Source organism: Prionailurus viverrinus, chromosome F2, assembly GCF_022837055.1.
Source record: "Prionailurus viverrinus isolate Anna chromosome F2, UM_Priviv_1.0, whole genome shotgun sequence".
In the NCBI taxonomy this organism is placed as follows: domain Eukaryota; kingdom Metazoa; phylum Chordata; class Mammalia; order Carnivora; family Felidae; genus Prionailurus; species Prionailurus viverrinus.
The window spans coordinates 352,048-377,075 of NC_062578.1; the positions used below are offsets into that span (position 1 = coordinate 352,048).

Below are 25,028 nucleotides of genomic sequence, written 5' to 3' on the forward strand. Positions count from 1 at the left end.
TTAAGCAATGTAACAGAAATTGAATTTAAAATAATAGTCATAAAATCAATCGCTGGGCTTGACAAAAGTATAGAGGACAGCAGAGAATCTATTGTTACAGAGATCAAGGGACCAAGAAACAGTCAGGAAGAGCAAAAAAAGCTATAAATGAGCTGCAAAATAAAATAGAGGCAAGCACAGCTCGGATTGAAGAGGCACAGGAGAGAATAGGTGAATTAGAAGATAAAATTAGGGAAAAAGAGGAAGCTGAGAAAAAGAGAGATAAAAAATTCCAGGAGTATGAGGGCGAGAATTAGAGAACTAAGTGACACGATTAAAAGTAATAACACAGGCATAATTGGGATTCCAGAAGTGGAAGAGAGAGGGAAAGGTGCTGAAAGTGTACTTGAAGAAATCATAGCTGAGAACTTCCCTGATCCGGGGAAGGAAAAGGCATTGAAATCCAAGAGGCACAGATAACTCCTTTCAGACGTAACTTGAATAAATCTTCTGCACAACATATCATAGTGAAACTGGCAAAATACAAGGATAAAGAGAAAATTCTGAAAGCAGCTAGGGATAAACGTGCTCTAACATATAAAGGGAGACCGATAAGACTTATGACGGATCTCTCTACTGAAACTTGGAAGGCCAGAAAGGAATGGCAGGAAATCTTCAATGTGATGAACAGAAAAAATATGCAGCTGAGAATCCTTTACCCAGCAAGTCTGTCATTCAGAATAGGAGGAGAGATAAAGGTCTTCCCAAACAAACAAAAACTGAAGGGATTCGTCACCACTAAACCAGCCCTACAAGAGATTCTAAAGGGGGATCCTGTGAGCCAAGGTACCAGAGACATCACTACAAGCATGAAACCTACAGACATCACAATGACTCTAAACCCATATTTTTCTATAATAACACTGAATGTAAGTGGACTACATGCTCCAACCAAAAGACATAGGGTATCAGAATGTTTAAAAAACCAAGACCCATACATTTGCTGTCTACAAGAGACTCATTCTGGACCTGAGGACACCTTCCGATTGAAAGTGAGGGGATGGAGAACTATCTATTATGCTACTGGATGTCAAAAGAAAGCTGGAGGGGGCGCCTGGGTGGCGCAGTCGGTTAAGCGTCCGACTTCAGCCAGGTCACAATCTCGCGGTCCGTGAGTTCGAGCCCCGCGTCGGGCTCTGGGCTGATGGCTCAGAGCCTGGAGCCTGTTTCCGATTCTGTGTCTCCCTCTCTCTCTGCCCATCCCCCGTTCATGCTCTGTCTCTCTCTGTCCCAAAAATAAATAAACGTTGAAAAAAAAAATAAAATAAAATAAAAAAAAAAAAAAGAAAGCTGGAGTAGCCATACTTCTATCAGACAAACTAGACTTTAAATTAAAGGCTGTAACAAGAGATGAAGAAGGGCATTATATAATAATTACAGGGTCTATCCATTGGGAAGAGCTAACAATTATAAATGTCCATGCACCAAATATGGGAGCCCCCAAATAGATAAAACAATCAATCACAAACATAAGCAACTTTATTTATAAGAATGTGGTAATTGCAGGGGACTTTAATACCTCACAACAATGGATAGATCATCTAGACACAGGATCAATAAAGAAACAAGGGCCCTGAATGATACATCAGAACAGACGGACTTGACAGATATATTTAGAAATCTGCTTCCCAAACAAACAGAATATACTTTCTTCTCAAGTGCACATGGAACATTCTCCAAGATAGATCACATACTGGGTCACAAAATAGCCCTTCATAAGTATACAAGAATTGAGATCATGCCATGCATAATTTCAGACCACAATGTTATGAAGCTTGAAATCAACCACAGGAAAAAGTCTGGAAAACCTCCAAAAGCATGGAGGTTAAAGAACAGCCTACTAAAGAATGAGTGGGTCAAACAGGCAATCAGAGAAGAAATTAAGAAATATATGGGAACAAATGAACATGAAAATACAACAATCCAAACACTTTGGGATGCAGTGAAGGCAGTCCTGAGAGGAAAATACATTGCAATCCAGGCCTATCTCCAGAAACAATAAAAATCCCAAATACAAAATCTAACAGCACACCTAAAGGAACTAGAAGCAGAACAGCAAAGACACCCCAAACCCAGCAGAAGAAGAGAAATAATAAAGATCAGAGCAAAAATACACAATATAGAATCTAAAAAAAAAAAACCAAAAAACTGTAGAGCAGATCAATGAAACCAAGAGTTGGTTTTTTGAGAAAATAAACAGAATTGATAAACTTCTAGCCAAACTTCTCAAAAAGAAAAGGGAGATGACCCAAATAGATAAAATCATGAATGAAAATGGAATTATTACAACCAATCCCTCAGAAATACAAACAATTATCAGGAAATAGTATGAAAAATTATATGCCAATGAAGTGGACAACCTGGAAGAAATGGACAAATTCCTAAACACCCATACACTCCCAAAACTCAAACAGGAAGAAATAGAAAGCTTGAACAGACCCATAACCAGTGAAGGAATTGAATCAGCTATCAAAAGTCTCCTAACAAATAAGAGTCCAGGACCAGATGGCTTCCCAGCGGAATTCTACCAGACATTTAAAGCAGAAATAATACCTATCCTACTCAAGCTATTCCAAAAAATAGAAAGGGAAGGAAAACTTCCAGACTCATTCTATGAAGCCAGCATTACTTTGATTCCTAACCCAGACAGAGACCCAGTAAAAAAAAAGAGAACTATAGGCCAATATCCTGATGAATATGGATGCAAAAATTGTCAATAAGATACTACCAAATCGAATTCAACAGCATATAAAAAGAATTATTCACCATGATCAAGTGGGATTCATTCCTGGGCTTCAGGGCTGGTTCAATATTTGCAAATCAATCAATGTGATACATCACATTAATAAAAGAAAAGAACCCTATGATCCTGTCAATCGATGCAGAAAAAGCATTTGACAAAATTCAGCACCCTTTCTTAATAAAAACCCTCGAGAAAGTCTGAATAGAAGGAACATACTTAAACATCATAAAAGCCATTTATGAGAAGCCTACAGCTAATATCATCCTCAGTGGGGAAAAACTGAGAGCTTTCCCCCTGCATTCAGGAACACGACAGGGATGTCCACTTTCACCACTGTTGTTTAATACAGTGTTGGAAGTTCTAGCATCAGCAATCAGACAACAAAAGGAAATAAAATGCATCAAAATTAGCAATGATGAAGTCAAGCTTTCACTTTTCACAGAAGACAGGATACTCTACATGGAAAACCCAATAGACTCCACCAAAAGTCTGCTAGAACTGATACACGAATTCAGCAAAGTCGCAGGATACAAAATCAATGTACAGAAATCAGTTGCATTCTTATACACTAAGAATGAAGCAACAGAATGACAAATAAAGAAACTGATCCCATTCACAACTGCACCAAGAATCATAAAATACCTAGGAATAAGCCTAACCAAAGATGTAAAAGATCTGTATGCTGAAAACTATAGAAAGCTTATGAAGGAAATTGAGGAAGATACAACAAAATGGAAAAACATACCGTGCTCATGGATTGGAAGAATATAGTTAAAATGTCAATGCTATCCAAAGCAATCCCAATCAAAATTGCACCAGCATTCTTCTCAAAGCTAGAACAAGAAATCCTAAAATTTGTATGGAATCACAAAAGACCCTGAAGAGCCCAAGTAATATTGAAGAAGAAGACCAAAGCGGGAGGCATCACAATCCCAGAATTTATCCTCTACTACAAAGCTGTAATCATAAAGACAGCATGGTATTGGCACAAAAACAGACACATAGACCAATGGAATAGAATAGAAACCCCAGAATTGGACCCACAAACGTATGGCCAACTAATCTTTGACAAAGCAGGAAAGAATATCCAATGGAAAAAAACAGTCTCTTTAACAAATGGTGCTAGGAGAACTGGACAGCAACATGCAGAAGAATGAAACCAGACCACTTTCTTACATCATTCACAAAAATAAACTCAAAATGGATGAAGGACCTGAATGTGAGACAGGAAACCATCAAAACGCTAGAGGAGAAAGCCAGAAAAAAACCTCTTTGACCTCAGCTGCAGCAATTTATTATTTGACACATCTCCAAAGGCAAGGGAATTAAAAGCAAAAGTCAACCATTGGGACCTCATCAAGATAAAAAGCTTCTGCACTGCAAAGGAAACAATCAACAAAACTAAAAGGCAACCAATGGAATGGGAAAAGATATTAGCAAATGACATATCGGACAAAGGGCTAGTATCCAGAATCTGTAAAGAACTCACCAAACTCCATACCTGAAAAACAAGTAATCCAGTGAGGAAACAGGGAGAAGACATGACTAGACACTTCTCTAAAGAAGACATCCAAATGGCCAACAGGCACATGAAAAGATGCTCAATGTCACTCCTCATCAGGGAAATACAAATCAAAACTACACTGAGATATCACCTCACGCCAGTCAGAATGGCTAAAATGAACCAATCAGGAGACCATAGATGCTGGAGAGAATGTGGAGAAACGGGAACCCTCTTGCACTGTTGGTGGGAATGCAAATTGGTGCAGCCACTCTGGAAAACAATGTGGATGGTCCTCGAAAAATTAAAAATAGATTTACCCTATGACCCAGCAGTAGCACTGCTAGGAATTTACCCAAAGTATACAGGATAGCTGATGCATGGGGGCACTTGTACCCCAGTGTTTATAGCAGCACGTTCAACCATAGCCAAATTATGGAGAGAGCCTAAATGTCCATCAACTGATGAATGGATAAAGAAATTGTGGTTTACATACACAATGAAATGCTACTTGGCAATGAGAAAGAATGAAACATGGCCTTTTGTAGCATCATGGATGGAACTGGAGAGTGTTATGTTAAGTGAAATAAGTCAGGCAGAGAAAGACAGATACCATATGTTTTCACTCATATGTGGATCCTGAGAAACTTAACAGAAGACCATGGGGGAGGGGAAGGGAAAAAAAAAGTTAGAGAGGGAGGGAGGCAAACCATAAGAGACTCTTAAAAACTGAGAATAAACTGAGGGTTGATGGGGGGTGGGAGGGAGTGGAGGGTGGGTGATGGGTATTGAGGAGGGCACCTTTTGGGATGAGCACTGGGTGTTGTGTGGAAACCAATTTGACAATAAATTTCATATTAAAAAATAAATAAAATAAAGCTAAAGATTAGGATCAGGGTCAGTTTCAGGGTCAGAGTTCAGTAGATGAGTCAAGCTCAGGCATAAATCAGTGTCAGGATGAGGGTAAGTTTACTTGAGAGTTGAGTAATGATAAGGATTAGTGTTAAGAATAGCCAAATTATGGAAAGAGCCTAAATGTCCATCCACTGATGAATGGATAAAGAAGATGTGGTTTATAAATACAATGGAATACTACTTAGCAGTGAGAAAGAATTAAATCATGCCATTTGCAGCAATGTGGATGGAACTGAAAGGTATTATGCTAAGTGAAATAAGTCAGTCAAAGAAAGACAAATACCATATGATTTCACTCATATATAGAATTTAAGAAACAAAGCAGATGAACATATGGGAAGTAAAATTAGCAAAATTGCAGTATTAAGTCCTATTTATGAATAAGTATTTTAAAGATAAATGGATTAAATTCTCCAATCAAGACATACAGAACAACTGAGTTAAAAAAAAAAAAAAAGACCCAATGATACATTGCTTACTACTTTAGCCTTAAACAGTGATAGGGTGAGAATGAAACGATGGAAAAATATATTTCAGGCAAATGGCAGCAAAAAAAAAAAAAAAAAAAAAAAAAAGCAGAGGTTGCTACACTTATATCAGACAAAATAGATTTTAAACTGAAAATTATAAAAAGAGAAAAAGATCATTATATAATGAAAAAGAGGGTCAATCTATCAAGAAGATATAACAATTGTAAATATTTATGCACCCAATATTGAAGCACCCAAATATATAAAGGTAAAAACTAATAAAACAAAAAGGAGAAATAAATAGCAATACAATAAGAGTTGGCAACTTAATATCCCACTGTCAACAAGGGATAGAGCATCCAGACAGAGAATCAACAAAGGAACAGTTAATTTGAACAACATAGATCAATGGACCTAACAGACATATACAGATATTCTATAAAGTGCACATGGAGCATTTTCTAGGATAGATCACAGGTTATCCCACAAAAACATCCTAGCAAATTTAAGAATATTTTCCCTGGCCACAATGATATGAAGTAGAAATCATTAACAGGGGGAAAACTGGAATACTCACAAATACACTGATAAAAAACAACACTATTAAAACAAACAAACAAAAAAACACCCCCACCATTATGACAACCATTGAATCAACGAAAAAGAGGAGATTAAAAGTATCTTTACACAAATCAAAATGGAAATAGAACATTAAACTTTATAGCACAGCAAAAACAGTTCTAGGAGGCAATTTCACAACAATAAATGCCTACATTAAGAAATGAGAGAAATTGCCTACATTAAGAAATGCCTGGCTGGCTCAGTCAGAAAAGCATGTGACTCTTGATCTTGGGGTTGTGATTTCAAGCACCACATGGGGTGTAGAGATTACTTAAATAAAAAAAAACTTAAAAAAATAAAGCCTTTAAAAATGAGAAAATCTCAAATAAATAACCTAATTCTGTGACCCAAGGAAGTAGAAAAAGAAAAAACTGAGCACTAAGTTAGTAGAAAGAAATAATAAAGGCTAAAATGGAAATAAAGGAAATAAAGAACACATAGATATGTACAAACACACATATAAACAGAAAAGATAAACAAAACCAAGAGTTGATCCTTTGAAAAGATATATGGAATTCACAAAACTTTAGCTAAAATTGACAAAAGAGAGAGGAACCAAATCAACAAAATTATAATGAAAGAAGAGATATTACAACAGATCATACCAAAATGTAAGGATCATAAAATGCTACTCTGAACCATTATGTGCCAATGAACTGTACAGCCTAGAAGAAAGAGAAAAATTCTTAGAACATACAACCTGCAAGATTACCAACTTTGGTAAAACCTACCAAGAAATAGGAAATTGAAACAGACCAATTACTAGTAAGGAGATTGAATCAGCAATTAAAAATCTCTCAATGAAGAAAATCATGGCTTCCCTGGTGAATTTTACCAAACATTTAAAGAATTAGCAGCAATCATTCTCAAATTCTTCCAAAAACTAGAAGAGGAGGGAATGCTCCCAAACTCATTTAATGAGGTCAGCATTACCCTCATACCAAAGCCAGAAAAGAACACTCTAAGAAAACTATCAGAAAATATCTCTGATAAATATACATGCAAAATTTCTCAGTAAAATACTAGCAATCTGAATTCAGCAGCACATTAAATGGATTATTCACTTTCATCAAGTGGGATTTATCTCTGGGATGCAAGAATGACCCAACATATGCAAATTAATAAATATGATATATCACATTAATAGAATGAAAGAAAAAAATCATATAATCACTTTAATAGATGTAAGAAAAGTATTTGATAAAATTCAACATCTATTCATGATAAGGGCACCTGGATGACTTTGTTGGTTAAGCATCTAATTTTTTTTTAATGTATATTTATTTTTGAGAGAGAGAGACAGAGAGTGAGTTGGGGAGGAATAGAGAGAGAGGGAGACATGGAATCCAAAGCAGGCTCCAGGCTCCAAACTGTCAGCACAGAGCCTGACGCGGGACTCGAACTCACGAACCATGAGATCATGACCTGAGCTGAAGTTGGACACCCAACCAACTGAACCACCCAGGCACCCCAAGCATCCAATTCTTGATCTCAGCTCAGGTCTTGTACTCAGGCTCATGGGTTCAAGCCCTGTGCTGGGCGTTAACCCTACTGAAAAACAAAAAACACCCAACTCCTTTCATGATAAAAAAAACAAAAAACAAAAAACTTTTCACAAATTAGTTATAAAAGGAATGGACCTCAACATACCGAGGCTATAATATAACAAACCCACAGCTAACATCATACTCAATGGTGAAAGGCTAAAAGCTTTTCCTTATTCAACATACTACTGGATGTACTAGCCAGAGCAATCAGGCAAGAAAAATAAATAAAAGGCATCAAAATTGGAAAGGAAGAAATAAAATTGCCTCTATTTGCAGATGACATGATTTTATATGTAGAAAATCCTAAAGATGCTACCAAAAAACTGTCATATCTAATCAATATATTCAGTAAAGTCACAGGATACAAAATATAGCATACAAAAATCAGTAGCATTTCCATACACTAACAACAAATTATATGAAAAAGAAATAGATAAAAATTATCTCAATTATAATAGTAAGAACAATCCTATTTATAATACAGAAACAACAAAATACCTAGGAATGAATTTAATTAAGGATGTGAGAGAATACATGACACTAAGGAATACAAGATATCAATGAAAGACACTTTGAAGAAGACACAAATAAATGGAAAGGTATCCCCTGTTCATGGATTATAAGAATCCATGCACATAAAACAATGAACTAGATCCCTATTGTACAATACTTACAAAAATAACTCAGAATAAATGAACAATTTAGATGCAAGACTGTAAACCATTAAACTTCTAGAAGAATACTTAGAGAAAAAACTCTTTGACATGGGTCTTGACAGTGATTTTTTTTGTATCTGACATCTAAAGCACAAGCAACAAACTGAAAAGTAAACAAGTGGGACTACATCAAACTAAAAAGCTTCTGCAGAGCAAGAGAAAAAAGTCAACAAAATTAAAAGGCAACCTACAGAACAGGAGAAAATATATTCAGATCATATATCTGATAAGGGATATCCAATATCCAAAATATATGGAGAACTCATTCAATTCAACAGCAAAATAACACAAACAATCCAATTTAAAATAGGCAAAGGACACAAACAGACATTTTTCCAAAGAAAATATGTGAATGGCCAGCAAATACATGAAATGTTACTCAGCATCACTAATCACCAGGGAAGTGAAACTAAAACCACAATGAGATATTATCTCATGCCTGTTAGAATGACTATCACCAAAAAGTCAAGCGATAATAAGTGCTGGCAAGGATGTGAAGAAAAAAGAACCCTTGTGCACTATTGTGAGAGTGTAATTTGGTACAGCCACTGTGGAAAATAGTATGGAAGTGCCTCAAAAGATGGAAAATGGAAATACCACATGATCCAGCAATTTTACTACTGGGCATATAGAAAATGAAATCATTATGTCAAAGAGATATTTGCACTTCCATGTTCACTGCAGTGTTATTTACAAGAGCCAAAAGTGGAAGCAACCTCAGGGCAGTGTACAATGACAGGTGAATGGATAAAAAAGCTATGGTGGATATGGTATACACACACACACAGACACACATATTTGGTGTATATATAGACTATTGGAATATATATGGAATATATACTGTATATTACATGTGTGTGTATGTGTGTATATATGAAATAATGTTCAGTCACATAAAAGGAGAAAATCTTGCCATTTGCAACAACATGGATGGATCTTGAGGGAATTATGCTAAGTGGAATAAGTCAGAAGAGAACGACCATACTGTATGATCTCACTTTTATATGTAATCTTAAAAAAAGGAACCCCAAACTCATAGAAATATAGATCAGATTTGTGGTTACAGAGGTAGGGGGTGGGAAGAGAGAGAATTGGATGAAGGTGGTCAAAAGATACAAATTTTCAGTCATAAGACAAATAAATACTGGAGATGCATTCTGAAAGCTTTCAAGAATGTAGACCCTAAGAGTTCTCACCATAAAGAAAAAAACAATTTTTTCTCTTTCTTTTTTCTTTTATATCTATATGAGATGATTGATATTAACTAAATTTATTATGGTAACCATTTTAGAATATATGTAAGTCAAATTAGTATGATATACACCTTAAACTTATACAGTTCTACATGTCGATTATATCTTAATAAAACTGGAAAAAGAGATGTTAAAATAGATCTAAGGCGAATAATAAATTATAAAATAATAATAAATCTTAGGTAAACAAATAGCTAACAGCTTTTGAGCACTTATCTGGTGATGTCCTAATGTAGGAGGTTAGACACTTATTTTCATTTCGTGTAAAGAGATTAATAATACAGTGCCAGGGGCGCCTGGGTGGCGCAGTCGGTTGAGCGTCCGATTTCAGCCAGGTCACGATCTCGCGGTCCGTGAGTTCTAGCCCCGCGTCGGGCTCTGGGCTGATGGCTCAGAGCCTGGAGCCTGTTTCCGATTCTGTGTCTCCCTCTCTCTCTGCCCCTCCCCCGTTCATGCTCTGTCTCTCTCTGTCCCAAAAATAAATTAAAAACGTTGAAAAAAAATAATACAGTGCCTGCACAAATATGTTAGATATTATTATGATTATTGACATTATTGTTGTTCATGATTTTAAGAAGTTTGAGAAGGACTTCTCTTCCTATCCTGAGTGCATGGATGTAGTAGTAAGATGCTTTCAGATTACTATTGTGCAAGAACTTGTTACCTCTACCAACTGCCATCTAGTCAAGAGGTTTCAAAATTGAGCATGCTTCAGAATCACTTGGACGGCATGTCAGAATAGATTGCCAGGCTCCACCCATAAAATTTCTCATTTAGTCAGTCTAGGTCTAGGAGAGGGCCCCCAAATTTTCATTTCTAACAATTCCCCAGATGATGCTGATGCTGCCAGTCCCTGACCACATTTTAAAAAATAACTGTTTTATTGAGATATAAGACAAACAGCCTAAAATTCACCCTTTAAAGTGTACTATTCTGTGGTTTTCACTATATTTACAGTTGTGCAACCATCATCACTCCAGAACATAGTGCACATTTTTCTTAAATTTTCAATCTATATTTTTTGAATATGTGTTCAGCTCAAAAATCAAAATAATATAGGGGCACCTGGATGGCTCAGTCGGTTGAGCCTGCAACTTTCAGCTCAGGTCACGATCTCATGGTTCATGGGTTTGAGCTCTGCATCGGGCTCACTACTGTCAGTGCAGGGCCCCCTTCAGATCTTCTGGCGCCCCACCCCCCACCCCCCACCCCTTCTCTGCTTGTGCTCTCTCTCTCAAAAATAAATAAATCTAAAAAAATCAAAATGCATAAGTCTTATTCCTTTCATGCCAATTACCTGGTTCCTCTCCTCTCTACAGAATAAAACTCCGTATCAAGTTCATTTTTTTCTTCTATATTTCTAGTATTTCTTCATGCAGACACAAGCAACACAGATATATGTCTTTCTCTGCTTTCATACACTAAAAAGGCAACTCACTATGAACCCTAGTCTGTCCATTGCTTTTTTTCATTGAATATATCCTAGAGATCATTGTGAAGGTATACCATGGTTTATTTAACAGTCTACTTTATGTAAATGAGTATGTCAGTTATTTCTAGTCTTTTGCTATTGCAAATAATGCTGCAGTAGATATCCTTCTATACTTATCAGTTCATGTAGGTGCAGGTATATCTGTAGAAATAATTCCCAGCAGTGAGATTACTAGCTTAAAGGATAAATGCACTTGTAATTTTGAAAAAATATTACCAAATTCCCTTTGACAGGGATGCCATGATTTTGTACTTCCACTACCAATTTATGAGAATGCCTTTACCCTAATGTGTTTTGTCAAGTATTTAGATTTCAGCCAATATTTTAGGTGTGCAGTTTTAATTTGCATTTCTCACTACTGAGGTGCCACATTTTTCATAGGTACAAAGGCCATTTGTGTCCCTTTTTCAGTGAACACTTTAAGTCTTTTGCCCATGTTCTATTGGGTTGTTGGTAATTTTTTCCTGACTTCAAGGGCGATTTATACTTTAGGGGAGTAATCTTTTTATATGAGAGGAGTACCAAATAGTCTCCCTATTGTGTCATTTGTCTTTTACTAGCTTGTAGTTTTTGCCATGCATAAGTTAAGGCTTTTATGCAGTTGAATTTATCAATATTTTCTATTATGAGTAGTGAATTTTGAGTCATAGTTAGAATCCCCCCCCAAAAAATTATAAATGAATTTTGATCAGGTTTATTCTAATACATTTACAGTTTCATTTTTTCACATTCAAATCTTGTCTTCACTTGCAGCCCACTGCACTCTTAACTACTAGGCTAGAAAAAGATATAGACTAGACTAGTGGATTTCAAACATTCTTTCCCCAAATTTATTATTTTTTAAGTGAAATCTCACCCTATTTTTAAAACAGAGGAAAGAAGACCTCCCCTGGTGATATAGGAGAGATCCTGTTGTGACTCTTACCCTCAACAGACTCCATGTTCCTTTCATGGAATCCTTAGGATCCTTGTAAGCAGAGTGAAAACCACAGATATCTGCAAAACAAGAACTAGGGCAAAAATTTTGATGAGAAGAGTTAATAGAAAATTTTTCCCACTTGTTTTTATGTTTTGGCATTGAATATTTGTTGATAAGACAGGACTGGGTAGGAATCAAAAATCCATTCTAGCACAGGCTTATCTTTCTTATGGGTAATTCACTTTTGCTGAGTCTCTGTTCAACTGAAAATTCCTCATAATTATACTATGTTATGAATGATATAGTGGAGAAAACATGAACCTTGGTTTCACAACAGTTCTAATCCTAAACACTTTGTAGCTGTGAGACCTCAGACAAATTATTAGAAATAATTATTTCATAATTATTAGTTCATCACAGCAAATATTTATTTGAGTGCTTTGTACATGGAAGACATTGTGCTAAGTGCTGGGGATATGAATGTGAAGAAGAAAGAATGTTACTACTTTACGGTTCAGAGGTGGAGCCAGATGATAATTATAATAATTGTTTAAATTATGCTTATTAGAACATCTTCAAAGTATCATAGGATATGTAAAAATGAACAGGGGGTTTTAGACTTGGGAGTTCAAAGAAACTAAGATCAGATTCAGGGTTTTTTGTTTGTTTCTTTTTTTTGGTTTTTGGTTTTTGAAAATCTCAACTTAAAATTTTATTTTTAAACATATGAATAGTAAGGAATAATATTAGAAACCTCCTTGTATCCATCTGTCAGCATGAACAATTTTTAATAGCTGTGTATGAAGTGATGTGGCAGAAGGAGGCCAAAGCCTTTCAGGCAAGTGGAGTAGCAAATCCATATACCCTGAGGCCTCAGAGTACATTTGGCAACTGAAAGGAAGACTAATAGGGACAGCATAGACATCATTAGAATGTTTACATGGAGAATGGGTTCTATGTATGTGGTAGATGAGGGCAAGAGTAGATGAGGAAGTACTGATTAGAAGCTACTGGGTAGTTTGGGCAAAAGAAATTATGAACTGGAATATGGCAGTGGCAGCCGAGAATGAGTGGTTAGATGAGAAATTTACAAATGGAAAGTGGGACAGGCAGGACTGGGATAAGGGACACAAAAGTGTTCACGAAAATCCCAGGTTTCAGCATGAGCTATTGGGTGGATGTTAGTGCCACTACTGAGATGGAGAATTATCTTATTTGGGGAGGAGAAAAATTTAGGCTGAAGAGTTTCTCAGACATTCAAGTGGCGATTACAGACAGGTAGTATAATGAGGCTATAGCTGAGTGGCATAGAGAAGTCTGGTGGAGATATATAATAAAGATCCAAAGGATAGACACGATAAATGGTCAAACTGTGTCAGAAGGCCTAATTGAGGCAATAATGGCAAATGAATAGGGAAAATGGATAAATTGCAAAGCAATGTATTCTTACAAAGGCAAAAAAAAAAAAAAAAAAAAAAAAGTGCTTCTTTGAAGCAGAAGACCAAACTCCGCTTCCACTATACTTATGAGGGTACAATGAAGAATCCTTTTCTCTTTCCCTAGCTGATACTTTGTCAACTTACTGAAATCATTGTTTTAGTTTTTTCTACAACAGACGCTTTTATTTTGGAACATTCCTACCTGCTTAGACTTTGTGATCTAATTGGGTTTCTACTCAGTCCTGGCTCCCCTTCCCATTGTATTCCGTTTTAAATTTACTTCTCAAAGTGATGAGACACTTAAGTATACTCACTTGTGGGATCTAAGAAATGGCGGTTGCCTGTCGCTCTCAAGGTGAATTATAGGACCAACACCAACAATATTGATGTCTTCCATGCAAAAAGGTGGTTTTATTAAAGCACGGGGACAGAACCAGTGAGCAGAAAGAGCTGCACTGGGGTTGTGAGGAGGAGTGGCTGATTATATAATTTCAAGGTAGCAGGGGGCTAGGGATAGTTTAAGTCTCTAAGGAATTTGGAAACAAGGTTTCCAGGACCTTAAGGGGCTAGCTGTTGTTAGGAAAAGATCACTTACTAACTATCTAATAAAACCTTAGTCATGAGACCCTTCAGATACGCATCAGTGGGCCATATGCTTGGAGGATGATTGCTAGCATGTGTCTTGGGGAGATAGAAAAAAGGAAGTTTCCAAAGGGAGTTTCATATGTTAACCAAAACTTACAGGATCCTGGAGGTCTGGCTAATGACAAGCTAAGGTTGCCTTTTGCCTCTAACAAAGAATTGACATAGAGGCAGCCAAGCTCCTTGAGGAAGGTCACTCTGCTTGTCTCAAGTATTTGTCAATGGGCTGTAAATTTAAGGAATTTTTTTCCCCCTATATTTCTTTTACCTTCGTTCTCCACATCAAATATCATCTGAGAACTTGTCAGAAACACACGTTCTCTGGCACCACCCTAGACCTACAGAATCTGAAATCCAGTCATGCCTCGTTACAATAAATCTTGGCGACTTTAATGTCTCCTATATTTGAGAATTTCTGCTCAGCATACCTAACCTATCCCTGGCCCCGCCCCAATACATAGGGAAAGAACACTCTTTTCTTGGGAGTTAGGCAGCTAGAACCATTCCTTAAGTATTGATTATTGAATTTGTAGCGTACTGCGAGTTTTCATGTAAGGTCAGTTGTTGCTTGACAAAACAGACCACATATGAGCTTCTTTTGAAAAAACACTTGGCGGCTGACCCCGCGAGAGGCACCCGCGTAGCAGCTCCCAACCAGGAACTCAAGGACATCACTGTAGCCTGTCCAGAGTTCGCTCTGCACAACCTCTACCCCAACAAGGAAAGTGCGATAAACGGCGCTAACCCCTTCCCTTTCAGAGCTGGTGAGTAACCGACCACCCACGTTCACAGCCCAGTTTTATTAAACCCATTTGTGCCCTGAAAGCAAGGAGTGGCGGAGAAGCCCCGCCCCACCGCCGACAGCGCTCCAATCCCAACGCGCGCGTGGCGCGTAGCGCGCTGCGCGGGGAGGGCCTTGTGTCCGGAAAAGCCCCGCCCCTCGCCCGAGCACCCGCCAATTGTAGCGCACAGTGCGGCGCGCGGAGCGAGTTCGGTGGCGCGCTGCTTTCCGGCACCTCGAGGAGACAGCCAGCCTTTGCGAAGGCTCCGCGCGGGAGGTGGCTGAGCGTCTAGAGATGCCTGGCGGCGGTACCTCGTGTACCCGGAAGGTAAGTTGTAGACTGGGAACCAGTGCCACGCCAGGCCTGTTCTCTCTGCTTTGTCTTCAGCGGTCTCCCGGTAGCCCTCCAGCGCCAGTGTGTCCTACCCCCTCCAGTTCCCCATCGGCCAGGCCGGCGGGGCGCAGGGAGCGCTTGGGCTGGCGAGAGGCTATGAGGGGTGAGAGGCAGGCGCTGTGCTGGCTGGTGATCTCTGGCGAGGCTGCGGCTGGTTCTGTCGGTGAGCGTGGATGGAGCCTGCCTCGCAGTGTGCCTCTCCTGCGGTCGGTCTCGCCCAGGTGTGCGGAAGCAGCGCCCCGCCGGCCGTCTGGCGTCTCGCCTTCCCGGTGAGATGCGGAGGGCAGGGGGAACCGCTGGAGGTGCGGAGCGGAGAGGTCGCAGCTGGCGAGGTGACGGAAGTGAGCGACAGGAGTTGAATCTGGAACTAGCGTGTGAGCTGTGTTTACCCTCGCTAGCGTTTGGCATTGTTTGTCTCTTCTTGACTGTCGTAGAACACATGAAGACAGCGGTGGATGTTGGAATGGATGTGCCATCCGCCCCCCCCCCCCCCCCCCCCCCCGTTATCTGTGTTGCCACACTTTTCCTTTCTATCCCAAACTGTTTCTGAATCTTTCTGTTCCTGCCTCGGTGGGAGAGGAGTCCGAAGCCAACCGCTGCCAAACTGTGTATACCAAATTATACCACAGTGTCTGGGCACGGAGTGCGTGTGTAGGAATATTACATTAATGATATGTAAATGATTGTACTTGCATTTGTGAGTACATCTTTTCCTTCCGAAAATTGTGTTTGCCGTGGCCTTTTTAAAGCTGTTTCTGGGGCGCCTCGGGGACTCAGGCCGTTAATCATCCGACTTTGCCTCAGGTCATGATCTCACGGTTGGTGGGTTCGAGCCCCGCATCGGGCTCTGTGCCGACAGCTGGGAGCCTGGATCCTGCTTCACATTCTGCGTCTCCCTCTCTGCACCTCCCCCACTTGTGTTCTGTCTCTCTCTGTCTCAAAAATAAATTGAAATATTAAAAAAATTAAAAAAAAGCTGTTTCTAAGTTCCTTGCTTACAAACATGCTTGTCTCATCATGCTAAAATTTAAAAAAGCAAACACAGGGCCTCCTTTTTTGACTTTTTCCTTTTACCAAAAACTTCTTGGCAAAAAAGAGTCCACATATACTGGTTCAGCTTCCTTATCATTGTTATGTTTCTTTGCTTCTGGAAAGCAGAGAAAGATTGTCAGTCTCAATTTTGTAACTGTGTGGAGTAAAAGAAACCTATGTCAAACATACCTATTGATTATGAGACATCCTGATTCCAGATATAGTCAAATGTAAAAAAAAAAAAAATCAAGGAAATATATGAATTTGTTAAATCATGGTCACTCTAGCATTTGACACATTTATCACGTGCTTTTATTGATTTGGGGGGGGGGGGCGGGGGGAGGAGCATCCCTGTCTGTTGCTTATCCTGATTCCCTCCCTGTCTGGCATCTGCTCGTTTACTTCTCTTTACTCTGCTCCTGCCACGTTCTAACTTTTGATCTTGTGCTTTTTCTTACTTTACACATCGATTCTTGGCAACCTCATACTTTGACGTTAGCGGTCACAGCTATATAGCTGACTTTCAGATGTGTATTTGACCTTTTCCTTGAGCTCCGTTTAAACTCAGTGTATCATGAAATTATCAATTTCTTACCCGTAATCCACTAGGCCCTGACAGTTTCTCCTGCAAGTTGTTGGTCTCAGTCTGTTGACAGTGATGCTTGACTAGGAATGCCCGAGGCACTTGCCTGGGCCCCTGGGTTACTTGTACTGAGCTGTTTTCCCTGACCAGGGCCAATGTTGTGGCTGGACCAGACCTTGTGGTTATTGTTATGATTGCAGGATGCGCTTCAGCAGCAAACATCAGGGACGTTTGAGGAGCAAGATTTACAACTCCCAGGTCCTGGAGGGTACGTTGCACACCCACGTGCTACCCAGTGAGGTGGAGGGGGGCTGGGGGAAGAGGAGAGCAAGAAAACCTGAGGTCTGAGGGTGGGGTGTCTAGGGTTTTGGAGGTTCATTCTTTATTGGCTAATTTAAAGCCTAAGGGTGGGAATTAGAGCACCAGAAGGCAGAAGTGAAGTCACTCAGCTAGTCAGTTATGTAGGTTACCGAGGGTTTTCTGAAAGAGGGACCTTCATGGGTAGGGGCAGCTTAATTCCTGATCTTGTTGGTTTGTGTCATATAACTGGTGCTACGTTTGTTCAAGATGGATGTCTTCTGAAATGGATGCCTTGGCAACCAAAAATTAATGTCAGGCATTCACAGTACATCCTTAGAAATCCTAGTGTTTGACTTGAGACTCAGTTCTGCCCTCTGATTCTATTAGTTTTCAAGAACTTACCAGTTTTTCTTGTCAATAATTATATTAGTGATCTATTGCTGTTTAACAGATTGTCTCAAAACTGAAGCAGCTTAAAATAAGTGCTTGTTTTTTCATATAGTTTCTGAAGGTCAGAAATCTGGGAATGGCTCAACTGGCTGGGTCCAGCTTAGTGTCTTCTACAAGGTACAGTCAAATAAAGGGTCACAGAGCCTGGGGATCCACTTCCAGACTCACCCATGTGTTTGTTGGCGAGTGTCAGTTCCTTGCCACTTTCGTAGGGCAGTTCTCACAACATGGCAACTGGCTTTCCGAAGAGAAAGAGACAGGGAGGGGCTAAGCCCTGGTGTCTTTTATAACAGTCTCAAAAGTGACATCCCACCTCTTCTGTCCTATTCTTTTTGTCACATAGATCAACCATGTACAGTGTGAGAGGGGCTACAGAGGTTGTGAATGCCAAGAGGTAGGAATGATAGGAAGTGATCCTGGAGGCTAGCTCCCTCAATAGTTTTTTCCTTTTTCCTTTTCTTTTCTGTCACCCTAGGTCAGGCCCAAAGTACTTTGTGTTTGGAGTTTTTTTTTTGTGGTACCAGCCATGTGGCTTCTGTTCCATCTTCAGAGATGACTTTCCCTTAGACATCGCTTTATTTTTTTATTTTATTTTATTTTATTTAAAAAAAAATTTTTTTTTTCAACGTTTTATTTTATTTTTTGGGACAGAGAGAGACAGAGCATGAACGGGGGAGGGGCAGAGAGAGAGGGAGACACAGAATCGGAAACAAGCTCCAGGCTCCGAGCCATCAGCCCAGAGCCTGACGCGGGGCTCGAACTTACGGACCGTGAGATCGTGACCTGGCTGAAGTCGGGCGCTTAACCGACTGCGCCACCCAGGGGCCCCTTTTTTTTTTTTTTTTTTTTTGACACCACTTTAATTAATATTGTTGTTCCTCTGCTTAAGCATTTCACTTCTTATTGTCTACATAATCAATTATTTTGGACCTAACTTGTGCTAAAAGCCTTATAGATGTATTAATTCATTTATAGATGATTCTCTCTCTCTCTTTTTTTTAAGTAGGCTCCACACCCAGCACAGAGCTTGAACTCATGATTCTGAGATCAAGACCTGAACTGAGATCAAGAGTCAGACACTTAACCAACTAAGCCATCCAGGTGCCCCTACAGATGGCTCTTTTTTTTTTTTTTAACTCATTTAATTCAGCAATCCTATTAGGTACTATTATTAGTCTCATTTTATGGACAAGAAAATTGAGGCACAGTAGAGAGGTTAACTAATTTTTCCAAAGTCACACAGCAGTTAAGTGAAGAAACCAGGATTTGCACTCATGTAGTCACTTCCAGACCTTGCTTTTTTTGTTTAGGCTCTTACAGCCTTTTATTCACAGCTTCCATAATGTGGCCATACCTTATTCCTTAACTTTATAACTTCGTTCATTATTTATCCTTTAGGTAAGTAAATGGCTGTTTTCATTTGCCTCTTGGTATTTGCTCATGTTCTTAGTTTGGAGTAATGCCATTTCTTCCATTTTTGCTTACTGGAATCTTAATTATCTGTCAAGTACCACCTTAAATCATCTATCTATAATCATCTCTTATCTCTAATCATCCCAGTTGTAAATGAACTTTATTTTGTATTCCTGTGGAACTTTGTATTATTCTTAATAGCTTCATGTCTTATATTATTAGGTTTACTTGTACTTATCCTTATGATGTAGACATTTTAAGATTATGTTCACCCCATGTGCCCCAGAGCACCTGCCATAATACCTTGTACATATTAGGTACCTAATAAGTATCTGATGAAGGAATGAAAATGGTACTAGTTTAAAAGATTTGCAAGTATTCTAGATCTGAAGAAACATAAGGAAATACCTTATTCAGAAGACATGAGTACTAGCCTCAGCTCTGCAACTGAGTAATTTTGTAATTTTGGACAAGCCATATAGATCTTTCTGGACTCTTAAGATGAAAGCTGATATGGTCATGGACTAAAGTGGTAGAGTTGGGAATGGTATTAGGAGAGGACTGAGTTGGTTAATTATAAAAAGAAGATGAGATTTATGCACCTGACATTGAAGGATGAAAAGAGGAGAATCAGTGGTGACTCAGAAATTGAACTTCTGAAAAACGGAAAAGTTGAGGGGAATTAGTTGCTTCTTACCTGATGTTAGGATATACAGATAGGTGAAAATTCAGCCCAAGGGAGAGATTGGGCTGTTGGAGAGCAGGCAGTTGCTTCAAAGACTGGCACTATTTTAGTTCTTTTCTTCCTCTTGCCTTAGGCCCCTCACTTCAAGTTCTTTTTTCTTTTATCCTTTGTTTCCTTTCCTTGCTAAATAGCCACGAATGGCTGGCTAATACTCCCCTTTCCTAGTTGCTTACCTTTTGAGATTTCCCGATACACCCCCTCACTCCTTTTGCCTCCCCAGACTGAATTATAGCTCTCCTCCCTGAATCGTAGACCTCTTTTCCCACTGAAGGAAAAACCATGTCGGCAACATCCTAAAAAAGAGAAAAGGAAAATTACATCTTCCTGATGGCACCTTCCTTCCCTAATCCTTTGCGTTATCATCACAAAAACTTAATTTCTGGTGCTTCTTGCATAATGACGTGGGCATGATGATAGATATTAACTAAATATAATGTATATGTCAGTTTGAACTGAAGAGTACACAAGGCTCCATTTCAGGTGAAAGTGTTTCTCAAGAAAGGGAGACATTTGCTTCTTTGAAGCCAGAGGGATGGAGCCCGTGGAGAAAGTAAGGACCCTTTATGCAGAGATTGGATTCTGTTACAGAAGGTTAGTATGGAGAACAGGAACATGTTTCCTCTGAGACCATAGGGAAGGAGAGGTCAATAGATGGGAGGTTGGCTGATTTTTACAATGGCAGACTTTAATCTTGGGGAAGATATGATGGCTTGAGCTATGACAGTGACATGGAGAGGTAAAGGGAAGAGTGAGTATGGAATTCATGAATGTATGTGATTGTGTGTATGTGTGTACAGAAGAATGTGTGTAAGCAGAGGACTAGGGAATGATTAAGAGTATTTACCAGCAATGGCCAAGGACATGTAATAAGAAAATAGGAAGTTCTCATTTGTGGGTCTTTTTACGATAGCCCTGTGGATTGGTGATTGGTAAAGTGAGTTGGTGGAAGGAAAGGAATTTTAATGCTTGAAAGGCAACATTGGAGTCGTTGGGCATAGAGTGCAGACATTATGATAAAATGAATGGACTTGAGACTTAAAGTCTCCGTGAATTCCCAGATATTCAGAGTATTCCCAGATTCACAGATACTCAGTCAGAAACAAGGCCAGGGTACCTTCTTTGTGTGGAAGGTGCACATGATAGTTATTGTCAGGCACTTTTGTTAAAATAAGACCATGCATGGGGCGCCTGGGTGGCGCAGTCAGTTAAGCGTCCGACTTCAGCCAGGTCACGATCTCGCGGTCCGTGAGTTCGAGCCCCGCGTCGGGCTCTGGGCTGATGGCTCAGAGCCTGGAGCCTGTTTCCGATTCTGTGTCTCCCTCTCTCTCTGCCCCTCCCCCGTTCATGCTCTGTCTCTCTCTGTCCCAAAAATAAAATAAAAAACGTTGAAAAAAAAATTTTAAAATAAGACCATGCAGAGTTAGTGGCTAGAATATATTCCCTAGCATGAGGAAATACATGAGGAAAATCTTGACATGGTGCCCTTGACTATCTCTCTGACTAGGGCAATATACCTAACATTTCTAAGTTGTAGTTTGTCTATAAAATGGGGATAATACCTATATCTTCCAGCATTAGCATGGAAACTAAATGATGAGAATGCATGAAATGATGTACTGAACGTAAAAGCACTCAGTTAATGTTAGTGGTGATGAAAGCAGTTAATAATAAAACCATGATCATGAAAGGATTTTTATATGACGGCAAATCTATTGTATGTGCTCTACTACTTTGCCTCTAGATTTCCCTGGAATTACTCTTAGCTTGCTGAAGAAGGACTGGGAAGAGGGCTTTGTTTTAAAGTTGTTCAGTCATGGTGAGAGATTCTCTCATAGTTATCTTGGTAGGAATACCTTACGGTTCCAATTTTAGCCCTTGATAATCTCATCAGATGGCTTACTGGTGGCTCTACTCAGAATCAGGCTACTTAGTATTGACATCTTAGTCTGTCTACATTGTCTTGTTCTTCAAATGGAAGGGAAAGAGAGCTAACATTATCAAAGATGTTCTATATGTCAGGTACTTCACACATATACCTTATTTAAGGGAGAAGATATTCTTTCTTTTTAATCAATAATATATGCTTACAAATAAGATAAAATAGTACAAAATAGTTTCTCATGAAAACCAGCAATCACTGCCCTGTTCTTTCCTGTACTTAATTCTGTGCCTGAGAGGCATTTTTTTTTTTAAATTGAGATAACTGTAGATTTATATTAAGTTCTAAGGAATAATAGAGATATTATGTATCCTTTACGCAGTTTGCTCCAGTAGTAACATTTTGCAAAACTGTAGTACAATATCCCACCAATATTTTGACATTAATACAATCTAATTATCTTATTCAGATTTCCCTGGAGGTATGTGTATTTACGTTGGTACATTTTTACACATGTATAGATTTATGTGCCACCACCACTAGAGATACTGAACCTTCTGTTAGCTCAAGAATCCCTTTGATGATCCATCATACCTACTCGCTTCCCACTGCTAACCCCTGGCAGTTGCTAATCTGTTCACCATTTTAAACATTGCATCATTTCAAAAGTGTTACAGAGATGAAACCATGCAGTTTATAATATTTTGGGATCATTTTCTTTTTCTTTTTTTCTTTTTACTCAGCATAATACTCTGGAGATTAATACTAGTTGTTTTGTGTATTAGTAGTGTTCATTTTTATTGCTGAGTAGTATTCCATGGAATGCACGTACTACAGTTTGGCTCGACATTTTACTTGTTGAAGGACATCCGGGCTATTTCCAGTTTTGGTTATTATGAATAAAGCTGCTGTGCACACTTATGTGCAGATTTTTGTTTGAACATAGCTTTTCTTTTTCTAAGATAAATACCTAAGAATGTAACTGCTGGGTCATATGGTAATTGGATGTTTAGTTTTCTTTTTTTCTTTTTTTAAGATTTTATTCTTAAGTAATCTCCACACCCAACGTGGGGCCCAAACTTGCAACCCAGAGATCAAGAGTCACATGCCCTGTCAACTGAGCCAGCCAGGCTCCCCTGGATGTTTAGTTTTATAGTAAACTAACTGTTTCTCATAGTGACTGTACAGTATTACAGTCACACTGGCAATGTACGAATGATTCAGTTTCATAGATAATAAATTTATCCTTTTAAAGTATAAGGTTCACTGATTTTTAGTGTATTCACAGAGTTGGGCAAATATTTCTAACTATAGAACATTTTCATCACCCTGAAAAGAAACCCCATGACAACCAAAAGCTATTTTCTGTCTTCATGGATTTGCCTACTGTATATATTTCATATAAATGGAATAATATGTGGTCTTTATGACTGGCTTCTTTCACTTAGCGTAACGTTTTCAAGGTTCACCCATTGTTATTGCATGTATCAATACTTTATTTTTCTTTGAAGGTAAAATAATTTTCTAAAAATTTTTTTTTTTCAACGTTTATTTATTTTTGGGACAGAGAGAGACAGAGCATGAACGGGTGAGGGGCAGAGAGAGAGGGAGACACAGAATCGGAAACAGGCTCCAGGCTCTGAGCCATCAGCCCAGAGCCTGACGCGGGGCTGGAACTCCCGGACCGCGAGATCGTGACCTGGCTGAAGTCGGATGCTTAACCGACTGCGCCACCCAGGCACCCCATTTTTTTTTTTTTAATTTTCTATTGTATGGATATATCACCTTAAAAAAGTCCATTAGTAGATGGAAATTTGGGTTATTTCCACTGTTTGGCTATTAAGAATACTACTATGGTCCTTTGCGTACCAATTTTTGGATAGACATAAGTTTTCATTTCTCTTAGATATAAACCTACTATTATAATTGCTGGGTCATATGGTAATTCTATGATTAAATTTTAGGGAACTGCTAAGCTTTGTTGCAAAGAGGTTGCATCATTTTATAGTCTCACCAGCAAGGAATGAACATTCTAATTTCTCCATATCCTTGTTAACACTTGTCATTGCCTGTCTCTTGATTTTAGCCATCTTAATGGGTAAAATTGTTTTGGTTTTGGTTTACATTTCCATAATGACTAATGATTTTGAATGCCTTTTCAAGTGCTTCTTGGCCATTTTTATGTCTTCTTTGAAGAAATATCTATTCAAGCTATTTGCCCATGTTTTAGTTGGATTATTTATCTTTTTACTGTTGTTAGTGTTCTTTATAAGTTCTTATACCACTCCTATATGAGATATATGATTTGCAAATATTTTCTCCCATTCTGTGCACTTTCTGTTTTCTTGATGGTATCATTTGAAGCACAAGTGTTTAAAAATTTTGAAGTCCACAATCTATCTTTACTTTTGTTGCTTATGCTTTTGGTGTCATATCTAGGAAATCATTACCTAACCCAAGATCATGAAGATTTATTTCAGAGAGTTTTTTCCTAAGAGTTTTATTATTTAGCTTTTACATTTAAACCTGTGGTTCATTTTGAGTTAATTTTTGTGTGTGGTGTAAGGTGTCTAGCTTCATTCTTTTGCATGTGGATATCCAGTTGTCCCAGCACCATTTGTTGAAAAGATTATTCTTTCCCCACTAAATTGTATTGGTTTGTTTGTTTGTTTTTTTGAAATTCAATTGACCATAAATGTAAGAGTTTCTTTCTTTTAAAAAAAAAAATTTAACGTTTATTTATTTTTGAGAGAGAGACAGAGCGTGAGCAGAGGAGGGGCAGAGAGAGGGAGACACAATCTGAAGCAGGCTTCAGGCTTCGAGCTATAGCACAGAGCCCAATGCAGGGCTCAAACTCATGAACCATGAGATCATGACCTGAACTGAAGTCGGACACTTAACTGACTGAGCCACCCAGGCACCCCTAAGAGTTTATTTCTTAACTATAAATTCTCTTCCATTAATCTATGTGTTATCCTTTTGCCATTACCATAGTTTCCTAATTATGGTAGCTTGTGAAGTCTCTTTTTTTTTTTAATTTCAAGATTGTTTAAATTGTTCTGGGTTCCTTGAATTTCCATGTGAATAATAGCATCAGCTTGTCAGATTCTATAACCAGACACCTGGGATATTTATTGGATTAAGTCTGTAAATA

General features: G+C 38.6%; 1 protein-coding gene across 5 annotated transcripts in view; it reads left to right on the top strand.

The window, feature by feature from the left end:
- The first annotated feature begins 15,273 nt into the window (after nucleotides 1-15,273).
- Nucleotides 15,274-25,028, top strand: part of SPIDR (scaffold protein involved in DNA repair) — a 509,126-nt gene continuing 499,371 nt past the window's right edge. For 2 of the 5 annotated variants that reach the window (XM_047841985.1, XM_047841987.1), the window contains exon 1: nucleotides 15,274-15,406. In XM_047841985.1, the coding sequence (XP_047697941.1) occupies nucleotides 15,374-15,406 (33 nt within the window). In that variant the 5' untranslated portion in view covers nucleotides 15,274-15,373. The remainder of the gene's footprint in view (nucleotides 15,407-25,028) is intronic. The other 3 variants (XR_007148501.1, XR_007148502.1, XM_047841986.1) reach the window with 2 other exon arrangements.